The following is a 10,313-nucleotide window of genomic DNA, read 5'->3' on the forward strand; positions in this document are numbered from 1 at the left end:
CCCCCCCCCCCTTTCCTCTGGCGTTCTTTGTTATATATTACAATGTCTACATGTACAAGAAAATCACTTTTCTTACCCTCAAAAATGGGCGGAAAAGGACAGGACTATAGAGCTCTTACTTGTTCCCTCCCTGTGTGGGTCATTCCTGGCTGTGAGGTATACATCCCAACCGAATGATCCAAGCGTTTTCAATAGTACATCTCCTTTGTGTGATTTGGGGTCGTGTTGTTTCGTTTACTGCAAGGCTAAAAGCCTTTCTAGAACACAGCAAAAACACTGCTTGATCATTGTTAACCCTGCTCTTCTTTCTCATCTATCTTTCTCCATATGAGGCCTGCTTTTCCCCGCCACGTGTCACGTTAATGAGGTTTTTTTTTACTTATTACATATATGTAGATTGTTTTGGCATTGAAAAAAAGGAGAAAAATATTACAGACGCCTATTCATTTTAAAATTGTCTTCTGCGTGTATTATTCCGTGAACATCTACGGTTATTTATTATGAGAAGCGCCAAATATTCATTTTTTAAGTAGTTCCCGGTCGGCATTTTCTTACCACGATAGGGGTAATGGAGCGTCCGGAGCTGTCGTCTTTCCAGGTGATGATCGCCTTTGGCGAGGCGCCGTAAGAGATCTCCACGATAGCGGCAGTACATCTGAGTTCACTGGTAGGCATGATTGTGTGCCCTAGGAGAAGGTTCACAACGCTGCTCTTCCCAGCGCCCAACTCACCTGGGGAGTTCGTGTGGCCCTCACTTCATAATATTGTCTCCAACAACATAAGACATAACACATTAAAAAATCAGAAATTGATTAAACTTCACTATGACTTGTAATAGGGACACATGAGAGTGGCAGGGTATTAAGTGCTATAAGAAAGTCAAACAAACATAAACCATAAAAAGCAAAAAAGTATCAGTTTTACCACCCACTTCTGTAGACTTTTAGACTTCATGAGATCAGCAGCCAGCCCACTCCCTTTTGACGATAATTAAGCCGTTTACACTTTTCCAGTGCACTCACTGTAGAACTTTTCCCGATCGGGATACTTAAGATGTTATGGAGGCTTGCATCCAAATCAATCCACAGATCAGCCCAAGTGAATATCACATCTTCAATGCAAGTAATTATATATTTTAAAAAGTGCAGAGTGAAGTAAGACAATCACGAATAATCTTAAAACCAAAAGATCATTTGAAGACCCTAGGTTGACCCATCTCGTTTTTCTCTTTTGCTTAGCGTGTCACTCATCTCAACCACATTGGCAAGAGCACAGACATCCTCTATGTATACAATAAGGCAATATCTTTATAAATACATATTAAGTATGTCTGAAAATGTGAGACAAGCCATTGCCTTCATTTTACAACAAGGGAAGCACGTTGAGTGCCAAGAGAAGAATGGGTTTTTTTTATCTCCCAATTTGAACCTACATTTTTCAGTTGTCTAAACGAAAAGCAACAGCTTCAGAAACGAGTGTGATGGCATCTTGCGTAGTTCACATCTTCAAATCGTCGACGCATAGACTGACTAAGTCGAGGTATTGTCCGTGTTCATTGGATTCAGATAATTGACTCTACAAAGGAAATGATAATATAATGCAAAGTAGTAAAACTGTCTTCGAACAGAACCCAAGACATTCGTCTTCTTACCCCTACCAACCGTTGTTTTGACACCTGACCTTCCAATTCATGTGACTCACAGTAGTTTGTTGAATAATATGCCTCTCAACCTCCCCCGTCCCCTCCCACTCAGCACTCTACATGTCCCCTTACCCGCAACAAGTAGCAGACACTGGCTATTTGTCAGCTCCTCTTCCATATTGGACATTTGCCCGATAAAGTCAGGGAACGTCTGGTTCAGGTCATTCTGAAACAATGAAACACAAGAATCTATGATATTGCCTACTACTGTTTTAAGATCAAACCCAATACGGTAAAGTTAGTTGGAAGGCGGGCCTCCGACAGAAACATCTATCTCCAATATGAAAGGGACAAGTAGGTGGTAAGAAATGACAGGTCCTCAAACACCACAATGTCAATAAATGTCCCACATAGGATTCAAACCAGGGCCATGTTCTGTCGTCTGCTTTTGTCTCCACCTCCTGCCCCCCCCCCAGCCCATTTGTCCCCCTCCTCTGGACTCTTGACTCTTTCTGTAGTCTTTTTATCTACTACTATTCATTGGCTCCTTCTTACTGCTGTCTTTCAGCTCCACCCCTGATCTTCGGGTATGTAAGATCTAACACCTTGCCTTCTCGGTTAAGGGAAAAAAACTCGGGAGTGTTTGCGCACGTTAAAGATCCCTTGGTGATTCAAACTCGATGAGAGTAGGCTTCGGCCACCACCCGGGCAAAATTCAAAATAAATCCAACACAAACTGAAAATGTACACTCACATAACTTTATGTCGTTGCATGCACGGTAAAACATTTTTTTGACAGGGCCACTCGTACCTAATTCTAGTGTGATGCCTTCAAAGCTAGCAGAATCCGGAAAAGCTGAGCTTTTTCCGTTCTGTTGACTAGACAGGTAGATTGAAAAAATTCTTAAAATGGTGTGAAGACAGTAGTTGTCTACTTTTTTCTTGCTTTCTTTTAAAATTTAGAATTACAATTTCGAGAAATTGATTCTTGAACACATGCAACCAATAACTACAGGTTAAGAAATTGCTAAAAAAAAAAAAAAACAACAACAAACTTTCGTGATGATTAAATTAAGAGCTGGCTGACGATGTATGCATAAATTATACACACACACACATATATATATATATATATATATATATAATATATATATTATATAATCATATCATCATAATATATCATATATTTCATATAATTATATACGTATAAATAAATGAATATTATATACATAGCATGATTACATATATATATATATGTATATATATATATATATATATATATATATATATATATGTGTGTGTGTGTGTGTGTGTGTGTGTGTGTGTGTGTGTGTGTGTGTGTGTGTGTGTGTGTGCGCGCATGAGTGCGTGTGTATACTTTATGAATATAACATATCGCATTATATACATAATCATCTGTCAGTGAGAATGAGAGCCATGAAACTGCCATGGTTTGGGGTAGTCTAGGGTGGAATGAACAAAACCACCCTCGTGAGAATCATCGGATGTCTTGGTTTAGCAGACTTCAACACGCATGCTAGAACGTCATGTCTTACCCATATTTGCGTCATGGTATCGTTAAAAAACATCTCCATGCATGATAACCCACTTTCCCACAGGTCCTATGCCACTAGATAATTCTTGGAATACCGAATAATTCCAACGTTGGAGTGGTCAAAACTCCATGCATATGAATCCTACAGGTAGGTAAATCCTCATGAAACAACCTCTGAAGAAAATCAACTTTGCTTCCAATTCAGATTTTTTGTTTGCAACTCTCTGTGACAACTGGGATGTGCTCTATACAAAACCAATGAATCCTAAACAAAATAATAACGATCACTTTCGCCTATAGAAAAGATAGAACAAACAACATCTATAGTGGTCCTGCAGAGGAGATGGGAATGCAAGGCCCTCATACAGTACACCAAGGCCCACAGCTATGGAGGATCATATAATGCACACAAGAACAGCCAGATCAAACACCACAAGACTTAAAAGATCTAACTTCATCAAAGAAAGCAGAAAAATCCAAAGATCCATACAGGACCATTTACCAGCCACAGTGAACATGCTGAACCACACCCCAGAGGCATTATCATTGGAAAAGAAAAACACAGGCATAATTATACACACGTCCATTCCTATGTTCACCATAAAAGATGACTACAGCGATCTGAGCAAGACATCCCTCACCCGGTCCATGCTTGAAAAAAGATACCCCCGAGAAGCATGGATAAGGGTCTATACGGACAGATCTGCCACTGATGCTGTGAAAAGAGGAGGAGCCGGAGTGTACGTACAGTTCCCAAATGGACGACGACAAAAAGAGGCAGTCCCAACAGGGTGACATTCTACAAAGTACAGGGCAGAGAAGGGGGCTCTAATACATGCAGCAAACATCATCAAGAATGTGGTAGGCCCCCAAAGCCAAGTAGTATTCCTAACTGACGCCATGTCAGTACTGCAGGCAATCACTGCCGGCAAACTACTATGTCAAAGAGAAGTAATTGATGACATCCTAAGTCTGAGGATCATGCTGCAGTGGATTCCATCACACTGTGGAGTCTTATGAAATGAGCAGGCAGACAGGATGGCCAAACTAGTAGCACAGAAAGAGCAACCAGACAACAGCGTTAACTACACAGAAATAAAAACTATTATAAATACCCTATCTAAAGCACCACAGACACCAGATAGCTACCCCGCCAAGAACAGGTGATTATCTTCCGACTAAGAACCCAACACACAAGACTGAGACAACATCACAATCACTAAAATGCCAGTGTGGAGAGGGGGACCAAACTGTTGAACACATTCTTCAGCACTGCAAGACACACAGGGCCCTGGGATAAGAAACGTGGCCAACCCCACTGACACTACAAGAGAGGTTATACGGGCCGATAGATGAACTGAGCAGGACGGCCCAATATATGACAGATACTAGACTTCCAAGTGTGATGCGATCGAGAAGAAGAAGAAGACGAGCACATTTAATGTTAATTCCATGTTTGGCGTGGTATTTGAGACTGACCTCTTTTCTGATCTTTTTGAAACTAGTAAACTATTGTTTATTGCAAAGACAAAATTCTCCATTCATTTGATAAGCATTATGTGTTCATTCTAACAATATTGGTGCACCTCAATGCAGGCGCCAAGACACTTTTTCGTTTCTTCGATTTTATACAATTTTGCCAAGTCTGATTTCTTTTTGGGAAACTTCGAGAGACCATTTCTCGGGCGATTCTTTAAATGTGTCAGATGAAGCAGAATTTAGTTAGCTTTAAATTGGTGTGCTGTATGAGTGGGCAGGCTTTAAAACGATGATTAGGTGATTGCATTTTCAAGTTTCTTTCGGACGCCGCAGTATTACAAATCGTCGGCTTTGTGATAAAACCGACTAACCCCAGCGAGGTAAATTTTACAGGAGAAGGAAAAAACTGTTTTATTTCAAAACAAAGGCATCTAACAATAAATCAATGCTTTAAACACCTATAAAAACTCTTTACCGAAAATCTGTAGACCTTTTTTTCCTTTAAAAATAGCTTTTAATGAAACTGTGTGGGTTAGACGGTTACGTCGCTCAAATTTTCCTGGATAAAACCGACCAACCCTCAATTTTGTGGGTTTACCGGTTTTATCAGGAAACCACTGCTGGCCTTGAGTTTGGTTGAGTGCAGCCAAGCCACACTTGACGGTAACATATCTGATCACTAAATTATACTTAGCTTTAGTAAGGCTTTACGGACCTCCCAACTGCATAAGTCATGTGAGCGCCAAGGGGTGGATGTCAACACAAAAGTCCAAACGTGGAATCAGGCTAACTCTCCACACCTCTCTAGCCTCAACAGCACATAGTCTGTAGTTGCGAGCGCCGTAAAACCGTATTAAAACAAACAATAAAATATTTTTATATAATGAGTCTTTTTTTTTTTTTTATGTCGCATTTTTTGAATTTTTGATTCCAGGCCTAATTCCTTGGATACCAATATGAAATATTGCTTAGAATTGCCTTTGACTATGTTCATGAACAAGGTAAAATGTTCTTTGACCTTAAAATTAAGTTTTCAAAACTGCCAAAGTCATAGAAATTTTACAGCTCTGTTGTAAATCTTGCTCTGTAGGCAAAAATGGCAAGTTCCGCAACACGTATATGTTTTTTAAAACATGCTTAAGGATAAAAATCATGGCACCAGGGATTAAATATTTCACAGTTATACAGAATATTGGATAGCAGTGCCGAAGCAAAACAAATTTTGGTGCCCGTCCTTGTCTTATATTTGTTTATTAACTCTTCATCTCCATATTTTTCTTAACCCATTTCAAAGTTCTCTCCTGTTACCCAGCATTTCACACAGATGAATGGTCCCTAGATATATATGTATTTCTTTGAGATTTTGCGAGTGAAGACTCCCTTCATATTCCTTTATATAACATGAGACGGATGAGCTTATGCAATGCGCGATTGAAAGATACAGAGTCAAGTTCAACCCAACATGGTGAGTATTTGAGCATAAATGTCCCTCCTGTTACCGGGGTCTATAACGAATTATTATACAGAAATCCGATACATTCTCTTTTGGTTAGGAAGTCTGCCAAGGTTACATTTAATGGTAAGACAATCCATAACATGAGCTCTACCCAGTGAGTGGTCATCAGGGTATTGATGTACAGAATTCCCTCCTGTTACTTTCCCCCCTGTTACCCGGGTTTTGGTAACAGGAGAGAATAAAAAAAGTAACAGGAGAGAAAGGAAGGTGTTCAATATCTTAACTGACCACAGTTTGGGTTAGAATGGGAGGTAGTCCATGCTTAATAGAGTAAGTGAAAGAGGTTAAAACTAAAGGCATGTTTGTGTTTTTCAACAGAACACCTGAGTTGTAATTTTTATCTTTGAGTAACAGGTCGGAATTGAGAGTAACATGAGAGAATACAAGATAGCAAGTAGGAGGGGTAGCTAAACCTGTCCCCGTCGTTTTAGACAAGAAATGTTATGAAAGTATGCAAAATGAGCCCTAAAATGTGAAATTATGCGATTCTGTTAATTTTAACAAAGAATGATAAAGGAAAATATTCAGAAATTATGCAAAAATTATCCAATTTTGCATAAAACCACGGGGACAGCTAAACTGACCAAAGTTCGGGTTGAAAATGGGTCATTTATGCACAAACAAAACAGAATGTGTCTGTACGTTTTCAACAAACTCCTGTATTGTGATTCTATAATTTAGGTAACAGGATGGAATTGAGAGCAATAGCGAGGGAACAACAGAGTAAAATGAAAGACAAAACCTTCCATGTTTCCTACATCGATGACAATAATAATGCAACCTACTTTTGTTCCTCCAAAGTCTAGAACCTTCTATTCTGATAAATGGTATCGAAGAGTTCTAAGTAATAGTGATATTGCGGGTTTAGGGGTTCGAGCCTCAGCTCGGTACAACGTTGTACGAATTTCCCATTTGGCTCCGTCCTTTCGGAAAGGACGTTAACTGCTAAACTCGGAGGTCCCTCCTCTAAAATAATCTTATAAGGGCGTTAAACCGGTACCATTTAACTATTTTAACCAAAGAGTTCTTAAAATGTAGGTCTAGTTCTAGATCTTGTATTTAGTTGCAGATTTAGAAGTGCATTTCGCGTTGCCGCAGAGACGTAGATGTTGGCTGAAGTAAGAAATAAGAATCTACTTCGCAGAAAATTTGTCACACATGAAATCAGCTTAGCTTAGTTGAATTCATCTCAATGCCACTTATGCTGGATCTAGATTGATTGTATGAACTGCAGGCCCTATATATAGTTGATTTCTCAAACAGGACTTCAAAAAATTAATATTTGCTTTTTTACACCAGAGACTAAGCTACGACATGCAATATGAAAAGCAGAACTGCATCAAAGACAAATAACAAAGGGAAAGGAAACCTGTCTTTAGTATGATTTCAAGAGACCATAGGGCAGCAAGTGTGGAATGGAGAAAAACGAAGAAAGACACAAATCTGAAAAAATAATCAAACTGTGCCGATGACAAAACAGCAGATGCCCCATCCTCAAGTGTGTTATTTTTTTCTATACTAAAATGTACGTTTGCAATGAAAACAGAGCAGAGAAAAAGAAAATTAGAGTTGAAAATGGAAACCTTATCTGAGAGCAAGAAGGCAGTGAAAAGAATACTGAAATTTCCTTTTGCTCTCCTGGATGAATTGAAAAATTGATAAAGGAAAACAAAAGTATTTGAATGTTGGCTTCTGGAGAAATATATCCAGAACATACAAACTCCAGAGCAATTTTTAATTTTGTAGAACTCTCAACATAAAGAACAAAAGGAAACTGAAGAAAAAAGTGCTTTCAGCTCAGCAGATGGATAAAGTGCACATTTAGGGGTTTTTTTTTCCTTTGGCCTGACAACTCGAGAATTTTGAACGGTTTAAAAATATTGTTACCTTGAAAGAGATTTTTTTAAACCCAAAAACCTTTGTTGAATGACATTGTAGAACATCTGTACAGACAGTATCAGAGCAGTTCAAATATTTGTTTAACAAGCTTTTGGCAGCGAAAGCTATTAAATAATCAGATCAAAACACTTGTGCGTGCAAGATTTGTGATAACTCAGAGTTGATAGCTGATGCATTGTTTATGCATCGTGTTCATCTGAAGGTTATTCCTGCTCAAGTTTGGCCAAAACATGCATGCACTACTAAACATCACCATCGACGAGACACAACTTTAACAAGTTGAGGAATTTAAATAGCTTGGGAGCATGCTTACACATGACGGAAGAGTGGATATAGGAAAATTGAAATCAGGACCCAAAAGCAAATGCAGAAACCTATAAATAGTCAGCACTACTCATAAACACCTACCAATGGAAGTGAAAAGACAACGACTTATTCACAGCATATTCCTTCCAACACTGACTTACAATATAAAATAGGAAGACGAAAGACTGATAAACGAAATTTGACAGGGAATAAACCGGTTATGGAACAAGAATATCACAGAATGAAGTGGTTCGGTCCTCTGATGAGAGTGACACCAAATCACCCAGCTTCACAAGCTTACAACTGTAATATGTCCGGATACAAGGGCGGGTGCAGACCACGAAAAACTTGGCTGGATAGCGTTATAGAGGATAAAACTTGGCTGGATAGCGTTATAGAGGATAGAGGTCCTCCAAAAGAACAACATTTCAACAACAGAAGCCACCTACACTGCCCTTGATTGAAAATTGTACCCCCCCCCCCCTCCCCCAACATCTAATGATGCAAGAAGAAGAATTAAGCAGAGTAAAAGGATCCAATCCTAGCATACTCTGAAGACATGAGACTCATTGCAACGTGGCAGAAATGGCTAGTAATGAAAGAAAACAGAAATCCCGAACGGTGAACATAAGAAAATAACAATCACTAAGAAGAGAACAGAAACTGGGAGGCTGATGCCATTGTGGGCTTTATTATTCCAGAAAACGTTTCGACAGTACAAGTTATACGATTCTAATATTGACCATCAGTTTAAGGAAAGACATGGAGCAATCTTCAAGCCAATGAAGCAAGAGTACATGCTTACGTCGCTCAAAATTGTTTGAGTAAAATGGAAGAGGATACAAAGGACACACGTTGGGGCTTAGCAAAATCTGCTCTCTACACTACACTTTACTGTTATTTTATATGATCTCTTATACTGCGTGGTGTCGAGGAAGAGATTAAGTTCTTGGACATGGGCCAGGTGTGTTGCTTTTCGGATCGGCATAGTGTGCCTTTGAAGGATGTCTTGGACTCTATATCGATCCATCTTTTTATTAGCCTTGCTTTTGCTCCCAAGCCATCGAATCGCATCTTGTAGATAGTTGAGGCTGGCAGTTGTGGCCCCGTTCTCATTACGCGTCCAACACATCCTCTCGATATATTTCGTTTCGACGCGCACTTTTTGTTTGATGCCTTCGGGGTTTTTTACACCGGTAACTACACCCAGTAAATACCGTCTCGACAGAATATCTTATACGCCTTTAACATTCCCATCTATTCTTCGGTTATTCCTTTAGATGATATCACTAATATAAGTGTTTCATTCTTGATGACGTTTTGTTGTTAAAGCCTGATAACAGTCTTTTATGTTCCCTCCTGTTACCCACTTTCTCTCCTGTTACCCGCGTTTCCCTCCTGTTACCGGCCCTCTTTACGTTCATTAAAAAAATCTTGAACTTTGTTATTATAAAGTAAGTGTGGGATTAAGTTCACCTTACTGCTAAAAGTCATAGAAATTCATATGATCACAACGTGTTTGATCTTAGAGTGAGAATCACAAACTGAAACTCTAAAAATGTCACGGATTTTTTAAAAATTTGGCACTTTTATCCGAAAGTGTTTTTTTAATTATTTGGCGGAGAATAGACCTAGTTTCACCAACATATATTGCATTAACCCCCAAAGTCTATTCCAGTAAAACAGCTCTATGATTTCTGTTGGTAACAGGAGAGAACTTTTTCCTAGGAAGCTTAACGCAAAAGTTGAGGTTACGCTCTAACTTGACGGAATTAAGCTCAGAAATTTCACATTTATGTCTGTAGATGGTTGACTCATTTCATCAATATTATTTCGAAACTTTTCATAAAAAATCATTTTTCGAAAAAATTAGAATCTAAAACGTGACATTTTTTTAAAATGACGCATATATATAT

At 38.9% G+C, this 10,313-nt stretch overlaps 1 protein-coding gene across 1 annotated transcript in view; it reads right to left on the reverse strand.

Moving 5' to 3' along the window:
- Window positions 1–10,313, reverse strand: part of LOC101859584 — a 19,906-nt gene that overhangs the window by 1,121 nt on the left and 8,472 nt on the right. Inside the window, exons 2-3 of the mRNA XM_013085614.1 lie at window positions 1,775–1,868; window positions 556–731 (exon numbers count right to left, since the gene is read on the reverse strand). Coding sequence (XP_012941068.1) covers window positions 556–731; window positions 1,775–1,868 — 270 coding nt within the window. The remainder of the gene's footprint in view (window positions 1–555; window positions 732–1,774; window positions 1,869–10,313) is intronic.

Source organism: Aplysia californica, unplaced genomic scaffold (genome assembly GCF_000002075.1).
Source record: "Aplysia californica isolate F4 #8 unplaced genomic scaffold, AplCal3.0 scaffold00390, whole genome shotgun sequence".
NCBI lineage: Eukaryota > Metazoa > Mollusca > Gastropoda > Aplysiida > Aplysiidae > Aplysia > Aplysia californica.